The sequence below is a fragment of the Carettochelys insculpta genome, chromosome 10 (assembly GCF_033958435.1).
Source record: "Carettochelys insculpta isolate YL-2023 chromosome 10, ASM3395843v1, whole genome shotgun sequence".
Classification (NCBI taxonomy): domain Eukaryota; kingdom Metazoa; phylum Chordata; order Testudines; family Carettochelyidae; genus Carettochelys; species Carettochelys insculpta.
This window is the reverse complement of record NC_134146.1, coordinates 654105-670666: the sequence shown is the minus strand read 5'-3', so window position 1 is coordinate 670666 and position 16562 is coordinate 654105. Positions and strand designations below refer to the sequence as shown.

General features: G+C 41.8%; 1 protein-coding gene across 1 annotated transcript in view; it reads left to right on the top strand.

The window, feature by feature from the left end:
- Positions 1-16562, top strand: part of PASK (PAS domain containing serine/threonine kinase) — a 37282-nt gene that overhangs the window by 9710 nt on the left and 11010 nt on the right. Inside the window, exons 7-13 of the mRNA XM_075003909.1 lie at positions 298-591; positions 962-1130; positions 7814-7982; positions 9860-11157; positions 11919-12100; positions 14929-15096; positions 15835-15960. Of these exons, the coding sequence (XP_074860010.1) occupies positions 298-591; positions 962-1130; positions 7814-7982; positions 9860-11157; positions 11919-12100; positions 14929-15096; positions 15835-15960 (2406 nt within the window). The remainder of the gene's footprint in view (positions 1-297; positions 592-961; positions 1131-7813; positions 7983-9859; positions 11158-11918; positions 12101-14928; positions 15097-15834; positions 15961-16562) is intronic.

The window sequence follows — 16562 nt, the reverse complement described above, 5'->3', positions numbered from 1 at the left end:
GCACTTCATTAGTAATCTCCCATCACCCTGGTTACCAGGCCCCCTTCAAAGTCGGGGGCAAGTGTAGACGTAGCCTTTGGATTTCACCAGTTGGATAATAAAATAGAGCACCTAAGTCTCCTGATAATGACTATGGAGTTGTTGTTTGCTGTCCTGGTGCTTTCTAGCTAGGTAATGAGCCAGGACTATTACTGCAGGAACTCTTCTAGTGAAATAACATATTCCCCCCACTCCAAGCTTTCCTATACATGACCTGATGTGCGTACTGTAATATAAACTAAGTGTTTTTGTTTTTAGAATCTCAAGATCCAGAGAGTTGTAGGTCAAGCCAGGGAGGGTACAACATTTCCTATCAGTGTAAAGTTGAAGGCTAGCTTTCCTGATGAGGACCAAGCCCCAGTGGTTGAGGATGAACTCCTTCAGGAGTGCAAGACGGGATCTTCCACCTACTATTCTTACATTGCCACTGTCTGGGTTTTCACCACCATCAGTGGGCTTATCACACTCCAACCAGATGGGACCATCTATGGCATCAACAACTGTTTTGCTTCCATGCTGTTTGGATATGAGAAAAAGGAGCTGCTGGGAAAGGTGAGGCCTCCACCCTTGCTCCTTCTGCTCCCCACCCCAAATAATGTTAACGATCTCAAGTTTGTCAGCAAAAGAAAATCCATCCCAGTTGCTCAGTGAGGACTGCTGTATTTAACAAGTTGTGTGGGGTGGTCATTGGCACATAGGTTCACTTCTGAACAAAGGTTTGCCAAAGGAGTAGAACAAATTTTAAATATGCAAGAGCAGACTACATAATCTCTCATCCTTCATTGTTCTTGTGGCTTTGTATTTGTCTGATCTCCAACAAGGATTAGATTGGATTGCTTTGTACACCAGCACAGGCTATTGGTGTCAGTTGAAAACCAGTGAGGAATCAGTATGGTTCATGATTTTGCGCTCTGTATTTTAGAACATCACCTTTCTGATTCCTGGTTTCTATAACCACATGGAAAGAATTGACGACGACTCCTTGCCATTTCCCCCTCTCGATGACTGCGTGGAAACAGAAGATGGAAGAACCTCTGGGGATACTAAAAGAGCTCAGCTGGGAGACGGTTGTATTGCAGACAGCAGAGAAGGTAAAATGACTTGAAGTGGGAGAAGCAGTAATAGAAAATGGGTATCTCAGCTGTGAAAGCATTGGAGTTCTGTGGAACTGAAGCCATGTGTTTGAAATAATCAGGTACACTGCATGGATGGAAACTTAATTTTACTTCTTCCCTCTGCATTTCTAACTGCAAGGAACCGAAGAACATGCCAGGTCAGAAATAATTCTACCAACAATAAATAATACTCTGCATTTATAGCATCTTTTTTCTCAGTGATCTTAAAACACTTCAGAATGCCTGAAGTGTTACTTTCTTGACTCAGTCATTGGTATGCAGAAATTTTCTGTATTTAGCATTTTAAAGGCTAACCTTAATATTGGTTAGCCAACATTTGGAACCTTGCTGCTTTGTTTTAATAAGAGGATAAATTTCTGATGAGTCAAGTATATTATTTGTTGGAATCCTTTCCCTTTGCAAAGAATGGACCCACCCTTCTCTTCCCTCGAATACAGGAGGGACAAAGAAGAGACGGTTGTTGTTCAAACTTTTCAAGCCAGCCTTTCCAGCCAGGATGCTGGACTCAAGAAGCTTTCTTTCTAGGCTTCCATACTATCAGTGTTTCTGTAGCTCTTCTTGCTCTGACACACAGCTGCATTCCTAACAATGCCCCAACCACTGAATTTGAAATCTGTTTTCCTCTTATTCTCCTTAGCCATGTCTACACTAAGAGAAATCTTCGAAATGGCTATGCTAATGGCCATTTTGAAGAATACTAATCATAAAATCATAGAACACTAGGACCGGAAGGGGCCTTGAGAGGCCATCGAGTCCAGTCCCCTGCCCCGACAGCAGGACCGACCACTATCTACACCATCCCTGATAGACATCTATCTAATCTGTTCTTAAATATCTCCAGCGAGGGAGATTCCACAACCTCCCTTGGCAACTTATTCCAGTACTTGACCACCCTGACAGTTAGGAACTTTTTCTTAATGTCCAACCTAAACTTCCCTTGTTGCAGCTTAAGTCCATTGCCTCTTGTTCTTCTTGGCCTCTGAGGAGAGAACAAGTTTTCTCCCTCCTCCTTATGACACCCTTTAAGATATCTGAAAACCGCTATCATGTCCCCCCTCAATCTTCTCTTTTCCAAGCTAAACAAGCTCAATTCTTTCAGCCTTTCTTCATAAGTCATGTTCTCCAGACCTTTTATCATTCTAGTTGCTCTTCTCTGGACCTTCTCTAATTTCTCCACATCTTTCTTGAATTGGGGTGCCCAGAACTGGACACAATGTTCCAGTTGAGGCCTAACCAGCGCAGAGTAGAGCGGAAGAATGATTTCTCATGTCTTGTTCACAACACACCTGCTAATGCATCCCAGAATCATGTTTGCTTTTTTTGCAACAGCATCACACTGTTGACTCATATTTAACTTGTGATCTACTAGAACCCCTAGATCCCTTTCTGCTGTACTCCTTCCTAGACAGTCTTTTCCCATTCTGTATGTGTGAAACAGATTATTCCTTCCTAAGTGCAACACCTTACATTTATCTTTATTAAACTTCATCCTGTTTACTTCAGACCATTTCTCCAATTTATCTAGATCATTCAGAATTATGACCCTATCCTCCAAGTAGTTGCAACCCCTCCCAGCTTGGTATCATCTGCAAACTTAATAAGCGTACTTTCTATGCCAATATCCAAATCATTAATGAAGATATTGAACAGAGGCTAGAGAGACTGGGACTTTTCAGTTTGGAAAAAAGGCAATTGAGGGGCGATATGATAGAGGTATATAAAATCATGAATGGTGTGGAGAAGGTGAATATAGAAAAATTATTTACCTTTTCCCATAATACAAGAACTAGGGGACACCAAATGAAATTGATGGGTAGTAGGTTCAAAACTAATAAAAGGAAATTTTTCTTCACACAGCGCACAGTCAACCTGTGGAACTCCTTGCCCGAGGAGGCTGTGAAGGCCAGGACTCTATTAGGGTTTAAAAAAGAGCTTGATAAATTTTTGCAGGTCAGGTCCATAAATGGCTATTAGCCAGGGATAAAGTATGGTGCCCTAGCCTTCATAACAAGGGCAGGAGATGGATGGCAGGAGATAAATCACTTGTCTTCTGTTCTCCTTCTCTGGGGCACCTGGCATTGGCCACCGTCGGCAGATGGGATGCTGGGCTTGATGGACCTTTGGTCTGACCCAGTATGGCCGTTCTTATGTTCTTATGTTCTTCTTATGTAGAACTGGTCCCAAAACAGACCCCTGCGGAACCCCACTTGTTATGCTTTTCCAGCAGGATTGAGCAGCATTAACAACTACTCTCTGGGTACAATTAGCCAGCCAGTTATGCACCCACCTTATTGCAGCCCCATTTAAATTGGACTTGCCTAGTTTGTTGATAAGAATATTATGCGAGACCGTATTAAATGCTTTACTAAAGTCTAGGTATACCACATCCACTGCTTCTCCCTTATCTACGAGTCTCGTTATCGTGTCAAAAAAAGCTATCAGGTTGGTTTGACATGATTTGTTTTTTACAAAACCATGCTGGCTGTTCCCTATCACTTTACTACCTTCCAAGTGCTTGCAGATGACTTCCTTAACTACCTGCTCCATTACCTTTCCTGGCACAGAAGTTAAGCTGACTGGCCTGTAATTTCCTGGGTTGCTCTTGTTCCCCTTTTTGTAGATGGGCACTATATTTGCCCTCTTCCAGTCTTCTGGAATCTCTCCTGTCTCCCATGACTTTCCAAAAATGAGAGCTAACGGCTCAGCTACCTCTTCTATCAGCTCCTTGAGGATTCTAGGATGCATTTCATCAGGCCCTAGTGACTTGCAGACATCTAATTTTTCCAAATGGTTTTTAACTTGTTCTTTTTTTATTTCAAAAACTAACTCTACCCCTTTTCCACCAGCATTCACTGTATCAGGCATTCCTTCAGACTTCTCTGTGAAGACCGAAACAAAGAAGTCATTAAGCATCTCTGACATTTCCAAGTTCCCCATTACTGTTTCTCCCTCCTCACTGAGCAATGGCCCTACCCTGTCCTTGGTCTTCCTCTTGTTTCTAATATATTTGTAAAAGGCCTTCTTGTTACCCTTTATGCCTGTAGCTAGTTGGAGCTCATTTTGTGCCTTAGCCCTTCTAATTTTACTCCTGCATTCCTGTGTTATTTGCCTATGTTCATTCTTTGTAATTTGTCCTAGTTTCCATTTTTTATAGGATTCCTTTTTTAGTTTGAGATCATGCAGGATCTCCTTGTTAAGCCAAGGCAGTCTTTGCCCATATTTATTATCTTTCCTACATAGGGGAATAGCTTGTTTTTGGGCCCTTAATAATGTCTCTTTGAAAAACTGCCAACTCTCCTCAGTTGTTTTTCCCCTCAGTTTTTCCTCCCATGGGATCTTACCTACCAGCTCTCTGAGTTTACCAAAATCTGCCTTCCTGAAATCCATCATCTCTATTTTGCTGTTTTCCATCCTACCATTCCTTAGAATTGTGAATTCTATGATTTAATGATCACTTTCACCCAAGCAGCCTCCCACATTCAAATTCTCGACCAAGTCCTCCTTATTTGTTAAAATCAAATCCAGAACAGTTTCTCCCCTGGTGGCTTTTTCAACTTTTTGGGGAAAAAAGTGCATATTCAGCACCTCATTAGCATGCCGCCAGCCACGGCACTTCGAAATTGCTCCTCTACACTGCTGTGAGGCTCGTCCAGATGGGGTTCCTTTTCAAAAGGACCCCGCCAACTTCGAAATCCCCGTATTCCTATAACCTGATGCATACAATATGCATTTTAGCATCTCATTAGTGTTCTTCGAAGTGGCCATTAGCATGGCTATTTCAAAGAGTTCTCTTAGTGTAGACATGGCCCTTGAGTTACTTCTTGTTCAGGCCTCCCATGTGGCCTGTGCTTTGGATGGTGGCTCCTATTGTTCAGCTGTCTTACTCCCTAGGTGAGTTTAATTGCTTGTTCTGTTCAGTCAGAATAAAAGGCAGCTAACATGTCCTTCAGCAGTCTGTGATTGTCTATCGATCAAACACAAATTTGTTGCCAGCTAGCAGTGTCCTCCAACATAAGTCAACTACAAAAGAAAAGTAAAAGTATCTTAAAATGACAGAAGAATTATCAGTCAAATAGAGTTGCCATTGTTTGAGAATGCATCTGTGAGCTGACTATATAAGGTGAGGACGCAGGAAATTTATCAAGTTGCTGTAAGACATGGTCAGTCTGTTTTTTGGCATCATTAAAATTTTAGTTAACAAAAGAGCTCTTCTTCATGTTTTGGTTAGTTAATTTTACTACTTAATGAAGCTGTTAAAATAATAGAACTTGAGTTACAGCAACTTGCCAAATTTCTTGTTTTTTTCATACATTGATATCAGAGCTGTATTTCTGAAGTCATATCTACATCCTCCAAAATGAGCTCCCTTGGAGAAATAGCTATGCAATGGCAAATACCACTGAAATCACTTTCTGCTGAAAACGGTGAGTATTTCTAAAAATTCTCCTGCAAATTCCTGTTTAATATGTTTAAAAGCTTTCATCTAACAAATGTGCAGTTACTGTAATGTAAGGTGGTACTGCTGACCACACTGGTTTTTCTTTCAGCAAATTCTTAAGGTATGTGGCTTTAATTGTGCATGGTTCTTTCTGAAGAAGAAAAGGCGAGGGATAGTTTTATTTACGGTGTTCAGCAAACTTCTAGCTGTCACTGATGCACACAGCCATTCAATAAGATTCCTTATATTTGAAAATACCTCAAGGTTGCTTATTCTGATCACATTTCAACAGTATGTCTTCCCATCTTCTCTGTTTTGTCTCTTTTTCCCCCTTTTATTCTGTTCTTTTCCTTTTCCCTCTGTAGCAATTGCTCTCAGGTATCGAATCTGTATGTATGGATGAGGATCAGTGGCTTTTCAAAAGTGCTATTTTTGTCAGTTAATGAAATAACTTAGAGCTTTCCTTTTTGAAAGCAAACACATGACCTCCAGTGCAGATATATTTTATTTAGTGTGGTGGACTTGCTTCATAGAATTACTTCCACAAACTGGTGGTTTGGCTCTTCTGGATAACATTTGCTTCTGTGGGGTTCTGGATAAGTTTATGATGAGTTTTCCGTTACAATCTCTGTCTTCATAATCTCAGATTTTTAAAAGTGTTCTTAATTTTCATAAATATTTTCCATCCTGGATCTTCAAAGGTAGATGGAGAAATTTAAGGAGTATCTGAGCGGAATATACTTAAACCTCTTTAACTGATGCCCGATTAAGGAATTGTCCAGACCATGGAGGGCAGAAGGGTGCCTGAGGGTGGTGGAGGTAGGATGCTTGTCTGGCATCCCTTTGCTAGAGGCACACATGGCTCTACCCCCATGCCACTCCCAGGCTCCACCCCCATTGCTGTGGGAGCAGTGGGGAAAATCCCCCCATGCAGCGCATCGCTGTGCTGCTGCTCCTCCCCTTGGAACGGCAGTGTCACATCCTCCTCCTTCTTCTGCCTCCCTCCCCCCCCAGGGGCCGTACGATAGGTGTTCCTGGATAAGGTACACCTGGAGAATGGCGGTTCAAGTGTTCAGCCTTTGTGGACAAACATGACCTTGTGAAAGGTGATTTCAGAAGTAAAGCAAAACAAAGTCTTAAAGTGCTTCAGAAAGCTGACTTTTCTTCAGTAAATCCCACATTGATTCCTTATTGAAATCCAAGACAGAGGACTCTGGTTTCTCCTTTTCTGCAAGCTGTAGTGTTTCAAATAGTCTTTGAAAAGCAATGAACGGTTAATGGAGTTAGGCCGGCAGAAAATTATTTAGGACCAAATAAATGTAGAGATCTGAGATGAGTGAACTATTCTGTTTCAGTCATTTGCACATGGCGAATGGCCGCTGTTTGAGAACTCATGGTTAATGGCTTCACACCTCCCTCTAGGTCTTGGCTTTGTCCTTTGGCTCCTTTTTAGATGTGGTGGTTGAAATCAAAAGGATTTGGTGGACAGTGCTTTCAGTCTTAGATAGTTTCTGGGAGGAACTTTTCTAGTTTATAGTCTAGGCTTGGTCACTTTTGTATCTTCCTGTTGTATTGGTGCACAACCTAGTTTAGCTGTATGTAGTTTTGGCAATATCTGTTTACCTCACTTGCGTTCTGATTCACTTTGGATGTTCCTGCCCTGTAACAGAGACTCATTTGTATTTTTTGTCATTCCTTAAACCTTTTGAGCTTTGTCCTTATTTCTATCTTAGATGTGCAATCAAGGTGAATGGATGTTACTGTAGCAAACTGAAATTCATTTTTCTCCTTAATTTTTTAAGTGGTTTTAAATAACTTAAACTCCAGTGTGAATTTTCTTGTGTTTAATTTGTCATGGGCTTTCCCTGGGGATCTGAGCATAGGTTCAGGTTTACCATCCCAGATTTGAACACTATGGTAAATCCAAAAGTAGTGCTCAGGTTCTTCAACCACCCACTGGTTTCAGGGCTTCTGCTTTCTTCTGTTTTTTTCTCCACCTATGTATTTGATGCTTTAGCAGTCTATCATGCTTCTCTGGAAAGTTAAGGTGAGACCCTTTTCACCTGGGTTAATGCTGCTCTTTAAACTGTTAGGTTCTAGATACAGAGCTGAGCCATTCCCAGGCTTCTTGAGCTATAAAAACTGATATATCTTTATTAAAGACTAAATCTGAAAAATTGCCTCATCTTGTTTGGTACAGGTGCCAGCCTGTTGCTTGCTAGAGATGCAGTCCTTCTACATGAGACACAGAAATCAGCAAGAAGCCGGGCTGAAGAGATTTTCACTAGTACAGAGTTCCAGCTGTTGAATGGGAGCGATGTGCCATCTATTCTCTCATCAGCTGCAATGACATCCACACATTTCAATGGGTAGGTTTTATCGGCACTCTGTCACAGCATCCATAAACCAAGCCAATTAGCAACAGTTGCAAGAAATTATGTGTTTTTAATTTGTAAAACTGAACTGTGAGGGGTCAGGAAAACACTTTGCTTCCTGAACTTGGTTTTCTACAGCTGAATGGCTATCTACAAGGCAGGTAAAGAATCTCACCCATCTCTGCTTCTTATTTAGTTCTACCATTACTTATCCTGTTAGACTACTCTAACCTGTAAGGGTCACTTTTTCCCCAGTTAGCAGTGATAGTTAGCTTCAATCTGCGCTAGGTCAGGAAAAGAGTTAAAGAAGTGTTTAAATACCCTTCCAGTTAAGTCAGTTTCTAACACTGCTTGGCCCCATTCATGCTATTTTGAAGACATGTTCTGGAAGCTAGCTGAAACTATGTTTTAAACAGTGTTCACTCCTTCTGAGAGGCACTATAAGCTATGTAAAAATCTAATAAAGACGGTTGATCTCCAAGGAGATCTTGGAGTCATTTTGGATAATTCTTTGGAAAAATCCTCTCAATGTGCAGTGGCAGTCAAAAAAAAAAGATAATGATGTTGGATAAGATAATAAGACAAAATATCTTATTACTACTATATAAATCTACAGTATCTCCACATCGTGAATACTTTATTGCGAAAAGGATATATTGGGATGGAAAAAGGTTCAGAAAAGGGCAACAAAATGATTAGGGGTATGGAAAGCCTACCATATGAGGAGAGATTAATAAGCCTGGGTCTTTTCAACTTAGAAAAGAGGTGTTTAAGGAGGAACGTGATAGAGGTCTATAAAATCATGACTGGTGTGGAGAACGTAAATAAGGAATTACTATTTACTCCTCATAACATTAGAACTAGGGGGTCACCAAATTAAATTAGTAGGCAGTGGGTTCAAAACAAAGGGAGATATTTTTTCACGGTCAACCTTTGGAATTCCTTGACAGAGGATGTTGTGAAGGCCAAGTCCATATCAGAGTCAAAGAAGAACTAGATAAACTAATGGAAGATAGTTTCTTTGGTGGCTGTTAGTGAGGATCGACTGGGATGTTGTCCCTAGTCAGTGTTTGCCAGAAGCTGGTAATAGGTGACATGATGTCTCACCTGATGTTTGCCTGCTCTTTCAGCCTCTTTAGGGCACCTGACATTGGCCACCGTCAGAAGACAGGGTACTGAGCTAGATGAACCTTTGCTCTGACCTAGTAATATCATTGTGTTCTTGGTTCATCTAGTAACTAGTCGTCTCATGGAAGTCTGCACTCTATCAACAGGGCAGCCCAGCTGTCTCTGCCTCATCTCTTATGTCTGTCTCCTCCCTTTTCCTTTCACTACAGGAATAGTAATTCTATGTTAAACTGTGCATGCTAAATACAATTCTGTTAAAGTACAGACTAAAAAATTTTATAGCTGCAGTGTTTCTCATTTAATGTTTAACTTGAGTTAGAATTTTTACTGCCTTTGTAAATTTACAGTAATCTTAAAGAACTTTTATCTGACCAGGGATAAAACTGTGTTATATAACAGTTACATCTGTGAACTCAACATAGATCTTTTATTAATGTGTGACCTGCCAGCTGCTGTAGCTTGTTTTCATTTCCTTATGGCAAATTCAATCCTGTTCTAAATCTGTTTCTGTTGGAACAATGGTTAGCAGCCTGTTCCGTATGCTAACTTTAGCCACTCCTCAACATAAAGCCTTTGGATTTGCCATGAACTATGAAGACTACAGCAGGAGTTTCTGACTGTATCTTAAAAAGACCAGTGCAAGTTGTAGATGATCAAACAATTCTAGAATGTCTGTATATTGGTACATTTTTTCCTCATTCTTTTCTGGTTCTGACATGAGTGATACATTTGAATCTTTACAGTATGGACTGCATTGCTTCTGGTGGCCTCCCAGCCACTGATGAACAGCCATTGCCCAAGAGCCAGTATGATGGAATCTCAATTGTGACGGAAACTGCAGAAACTAACTCTCACCAGAACCTCTCTGCAGCCCACTCTGTCGAACCATCTGATACAAAACCATCAGTTTTAGGTCACGATACAGAAGTCACAGTGGGAGATATTGAAGTTTCAGTAGCAACTGAGACTCTGGAGGTCAATCTTGATGTGGCTAGTAGCTTTTCTGATCTGCTGCAGGAAAAACATGAAGTCCTTGTGGGTTTAGATAGGCAGTTGCACTCGAGGTTATCCTATGAAACCATGAAGTATCAGTCTTCCACTGAATTTCCAGGAAAGGCTGCTTCAGTACTGGGCCCTCAGATTTCTGTTCCCTGCAGAATAGAAGACAGTCTAGAAACTGAGACCAGTGATTTGAATAGATCTTTGTGTGATGCTGCCTGTCTTTCGTTGGGAACACCAATACTAGATGAACCATGGCATGGGGCAACATCTTACTGCAGACAAAATAGGCAAGCCCACATGATTACAGAGCAGTTTACAAATAAAAGCTCAGTGAGTGGGAGAAGAAATGCCACCTTTGAGCCGATGACAATAGAAAACTCCAAACTGTCTGATTGTTCATCTTTCTTTCGTATTGGAAGGAGTAATACACAAGGTGATTGTTCAGGAAGTCAGCTAGCTTGTGATGCCTCTGCCCTGGGGGCTGCCATTAATATTAACAAACTGCAAGTGCCAGACACTAAGATGAATTGTGTTTGTGACAGACTTAGGGAACTGAACCTGAATCTTGGCACAGAGGTGTCTTCAGCCAGATCAGAGGCTGCTTCAGGCCTTCTAAGGACAAGCTGGCCTGATGTGGTGGACTGTAACTTAGATGTGGGCAGCCTCCTGGCCCAGAAGACTAAGTCCTCTACGGGTGAACAGGACAAGCTCCCCTTTAATAACCCAAGGGGTGGGAAGGGGTGGGTGGACTCCGGAAGACATTTGGAAAATGCTCAACAGGATTCCTCCAGAACATCACCTTTAATGCCTAAAAGTGCTGCAGAGAGCATGGGGGATCATCAAAGTGGAAGCCCTCTGAATGATATGAATCTCCAGGAAGACTGCTTGCTGTTCAAGCAAGAGAACTTAGAAATGCAAGTCACGTCCACCCCTGTGAAACCAGAGGCTACATTATCTCCATCAGTTACTTTGCTTGTCTCCAATATCCTGGAAGGCAGCTATGCTGGGAACTGCTATCACAGAGATGGTTCCCGACTAAGTAAGTTTTTAAACCAGTGACCATTTCTGAGTTTCGTGATTGACACTTTTTCTTTTTTCTGAAAGAATACAGATTGTTCTGGGATAGAGGATGGGAGGAGATTTTGGAATTGCAAGGGAAAAAAGGTTAATCTGTGGGCCAATGTATTTTAATTGTCCAAATGGAGGGAACAGCAATGAAAATAACATAAATGATGAGTACATTTCTTTTAAAATTAATTGTGCTTTGACCACCATCTGAGGTTAAGTCAGTGAAAGAGTCTTGGGAGTAAGGGTTTTGGCAGATATTTCATGGTGACAATGCCCTTTAAACAGAAAACTGCTACCCTTTGATTTCACACTTCTGAGGCACAGCTCCCACGTACCTGGCACTTAGAGGCTGCTTCCATAGTTTCCCTTTTGATAGGTGTTCTCTTTAGCCAGCCACTTCTAAGGGTTCCGTCACTGCTCGTCTGTGGGTGACTATTGAAAGAGTCTCCAGAGCACTTGCACTGTTGTCTGCCACCTTCTAATGGCAAAGCCTTAGTCAGGCTTCATTCAATTCCTATCTGGGAAAACTCCTGCTGGAATCAATGGGAATTCTCTGAGTAGGGGTGTCATGGTTTGGCCCTAAAATTGAGCATCTCAAACCATCTGCACTTTGGCGTGTGAGTTATAAAGCTGGCCTGAATGCATTCTCTGCACTAGTAGCTGTTTCTGTTACCCATCTTCACTGTTTAATTGGGTCTGAATCTCTTTCTGCTGGGGTTTGTGTTTCTCCAGGTATACTTTTTGAAGTGAAGCGTGTAGCATTGCAGGATCCTGCAGCTCTCTTCTGCGTCTGGGTGGTGAGAGACCTCCTTCGGAGCCAGAAAGAAGCAGTAGCAAGGACTCAGCTTCTGCTCTCCAGTCTAGCCAGTTCTTCCCAGTCTGTGGCAAATCTCTCTGCACTCAGCCTGGGAGAAGTGAGTGTTTTTGCCATAAGTTTGTGCAGGGGTGGCCCGACTGTGGCATATGACCTGCACATGGCTCTTCTACAGTTAAAATGCAGCTTACAGAGCCCCCACCTCTGCCTCTCCCCATCCCTATTCTCTGCCTGCCAGACTGGGAGGAGAGTTCAAGGCTTCTGCCCTGTAGTGGGGTAGGGACTTCCGCCAAACATGACTGGTGCCTGCTGAGATAGAGGGGGCACAATTTAAAGGTTTGCACATCCCTGTCCCTCTTCCGCCCTTCCCTCCCAGCCAACAGCTTGAGTCACAGCCCCTAGGTACAGCCATTCCTTAAGTTTCCCAGGCATTTGCTGCTTCTGGTGTGACAGCAGCAGCCCCAAGACCTCCCTCCCCCCAAGGCTGAAGGCAGGCAGGCTTGCCCCAGCTGTTGAACTTAGGAAGATTAATTATGTAGCTCATGGGGTCATGAAACTGTGTCACCCTGACTTAATGATGGAAAATTCTTCTTACTTCTTGCTGCAGCCTTCTCAGGGTGAATATGAAGTAACAATGGCAGATGTAATATGTATGCAGGAAGTATTTCACTGTCATGAAAGGGACAAGATGAAGTAGTTTTAATTACTTGTTCATATTTTGGAATCTTGCTTGGTGTACCTTGATGCTTTAGAGGACTGCTCTTGTTCACACTTGGTAATGTACTGCACTAAGCTAAATTAATATAAGGACAACATAACATGGTGTGAGTGCATGTAATATAGATACACTTAAAACGGTTTTAGGGTTTTGCACCAAGGGAAGTAGGCCAATTTTTAAATGAACTTACCCTCACTGGCTTATATTTCCTAATGTAGACAGGGCCTAGAACAGGGCTACCCCAAGGCCTAGAGTTTGCATGATCTATTAGTTGACTCATTTAGCTTTGGCTTAACAATGGTTTAATGTTGCATCTTTTGTATTTTGCTGAGTTCCATTGTATGAACTTACTTCATTTTTAAAAGGAAATATTAGGTTGAAAAAATATTAGTTGCTGCAATGAATATGCAGCACCTTATGGCAGCAGCGGCACTTCAAAAGTGCTGCTTTCGATCACACGTGGCTCATCTACATGGAGTCCTTTTCGAAAGGACCCCGCGTACTTCAAAATCCCCTTATTCCTATAACCAAATAGGAATAAGGGTATTTCAAAGTGTGCGGGGTCCTTTTGAAAGGGCCCCATGTAGACAAGCTGCACGTGAATGAAAATAGCACTTTCAAAGTGCTGCAGACACCATTATGCTAATGAGGTGCTGCATATTCATTGCATCACCTCATTAGCATATCCCAAGTGTCTCATTAGCATCCCCCTTTCGAAAGAGGGGGCTAGTGTAGACATAGCCCAGGTGTTGCATTTGCCATGGTGTCACAACACCACTGTTCTTCTCTCATACTATAGTAGTAGTAATAGTAAGCCTCTTCCACTCCTACATCTGGGAGCATAGGCCATTGACACCCATTCGCCAGCATCCCCTGTCCTGGGCGATCTTTTCCAGTTCTGACTAGGTGCATCCCGTCTTTTTAGTGTCTGCCTTCAGGTCCCTTACTCTGCGCATAAGTAACTTTAAACTAAAAAAACCTGGAGCTATTCAGAATTCTGAAATGTATCCCCAAACTCACCAGTATCTGTTTGTTGTCTCCAAAGACAACAAGGGGGTAAACCTAAAGGGCATTAAATATAAGGATGTAAAATCCCCTTTAATTGGTTAATCTAGAGTTAACTGATTGAGCAGCTGGGGAAGGGCAGCTGGGGAGGCTGCTCCAGGCCATCTGGGCTGCAGCAGCCCACCTGCTCTGGAAAGGGGCTGCTCCAGCTGGTTGGGAGCATCCACGATTGTGGCATGCTAGGGACCTGAGCTGCTCTGGTCCGGCTGGAGCATCCCTGCCCATAGCACTACTGTGTGTGTGGCCGGGGGGGGATGCATCCAGCACGTCTGGGCCGGAGCAGACTCCTCAACCACCCCTTTCCCCTTCCTAGCTGCCCTTTCCATAGGCTCAGCTGGAGTGCCCCTGCCTGCAGTGGCCCTGCGGGGCTGGAGCAACTGCTGCCTGTGGTGGATAGCGGGCTGGTCCAACTGGTTAACCATAACCGATACTATTTAGGGTGAGGAGTGCTGGTTAACCAGTTAAACTTTTAACATGCCTAATTAAACTTAGAACCAGCAAAAGAATGGTGTCCTTAGCCTGTGTTTACCAGAAGCTAGGAATGCGCGAATGGGGAATGAGTTACTTGATGCTCATCTGTTCTGTTCAGTCCCTCTAAAGCACCTGGTGTTGACCACAGGATGCAGGCTGGATGGACCTTTGATCTGACTTGCTGTGTCTGTTCTTACGAATACTCTTGATGTTGTGTTTGTAGCCATGGAATTCACTGCTGAGTTTTAGGCCAGTGAGGCAAACTATCATGATTTAGTGTAAAAACTTATGTGACTGATCTGAATGGTGAAAATTAAACATGAAAAATAGTCTAAATGCTTGCTCAGAATGTAACATTTTTTGCTGAGTCAGAGTTGGAGACAACTTTCTCCATATACATCATTTTACACAATTATCTAGGTACATGTTCTGTTTCTTCTTTTTCCACTGAAAGTGTCTTATTAGCAACTGCTGGGGTCAGGCTGCTAAACTAGATGAACTGGCACTCTAGTACAGTGTGTGATTCTTGTGACAATGATAGCTGTTGGTATTGGAGTTAAAATAACACATGTTCACAACCTCAGTGAAAAAGTGCCTTTCCCTAAATATCTTAATTCTTTCTAATACCTCTGAATTTTATAAAAGTCATTCCTTCTTCTTCCTTCTCACTCCAGGTGATCAGGACAACGTCACTGTTGGAAAATTCCCGACGAGTTGAAGATCTGGAAAGTCTGAAGGCGTGTGAGGGAGAATATGCAAAGAAATACGACACTGTCAGTCTCATTGGCAAAGGAGCTTTTGGCTTCGTCTGGACTGCCAGATGCAAGAAAGATTATAAGGAGGTTAAGGAGGAAAATGTTTAATTTACTCTTCTGTTTGTTTGTTTTTTTTTAAGTGTGACTATTTATTGCAAGAATAAGGATTATTCAGTAATAAAATTTCAACCTCAGACTACCAAAACCACAGAATTTAAATTTGATGTTATTAGATCTTTAAAAAAAAAAAGTAACATGGGAGTACTGGCACAGATGTAATAAAAAGCTTAATGTATCCTTTTCAATGAATATATGTGTCCAGCCTCATCTCATGACTGGTAACCATTTTGTATTTAAGTAAGCCCAGAAAGCATGAGAGAAAAGGTACTAAACTCTTAATATAGTAAATTAAGTTATCAGTAAGCAGAGAGGCCAAATGGCAAATGATAGCTTAGATCCTGCAAAGATTTAGGTGCATACTTAAGTTTTTACGTGCTGTGGACTAGACTAATTAAAGTCCTGGGGCCCTAGTTTTGATCTGTGGGAGAAGTTTTACAAAGTTCAGTGAACCACCTGAAAGCAAAATGGTGACATGTATGTTAAGAGACACAAGTGCGGCAGTGCTGCCCAACGATTGGGTTTAATGTGTGTTTTATCACTTTTAAAATCCAATGGGTGGTATACTGAAGGGACTGAAAACAGATCTGGCTTTTGTAACTATCGGAGGCTTTCTGGGTTTCTGGCAGTAGCTTTTTAGTAACCTTTTAGAGAAAATAATCTCATCTTAATCATCCAGGGCCTTATTGCATTATGTTGTGTGTGTAGGTTGTAGTGAAGTTCATTTGGAAGGAGAAGGTGTTGGAAGACTGCTGGGTAGAGGATCCTGAGCTGGGGAAAGTAACTCAGGAGATTGCAATCCTGCTAAAGCTGCAGCATCCCAGTATCATTCAGGTACAGTATAATTCAGAGCACATAGCTTTTAAGATATGGTCATAGTTTGAATATTCTTCACTTCCTCTTCCAACAGGGTGTTGTCCAGTAGCTAATAACTCTTTCAGATATTTTCCTAATGGAAAGCACAAAATATGGCGAATGCTCTAAAATTCCTGTTTAGGTATACAGTATTGATGCTTTAAAATAAACCCATCATACTTACTGGTCAAATTAAATTGTTAAAATTATTAATGAAAATAATTATGAGTTGATTCTTTATAAATTCCATTTCATCCACCACAAGGAAAAGCTAGTATTTTGGGAATAAAGTCTTCCATATCTGGCACTCTGTGTCCTTCCTGATTTATTTGGTAATGATCATAATTATATACAAAAATATAAAAACTAAGTTAGCTTTGGTGAATTGGTTCTAAGATTATGGCAAACTGACCAAACCTACTCTCTCATCACAGTAAAACCTTTGAGGGCTCTGACAAACTTAGTAGACAGATGACTCACTTCAAAATCTATTCAGGTCAGAAGAACTTGACGAGATTTGGCATGGCTTACTAAGAGTCAGTGATACAGATGATGTGAGCCATGTTACTGCAACAGTATTC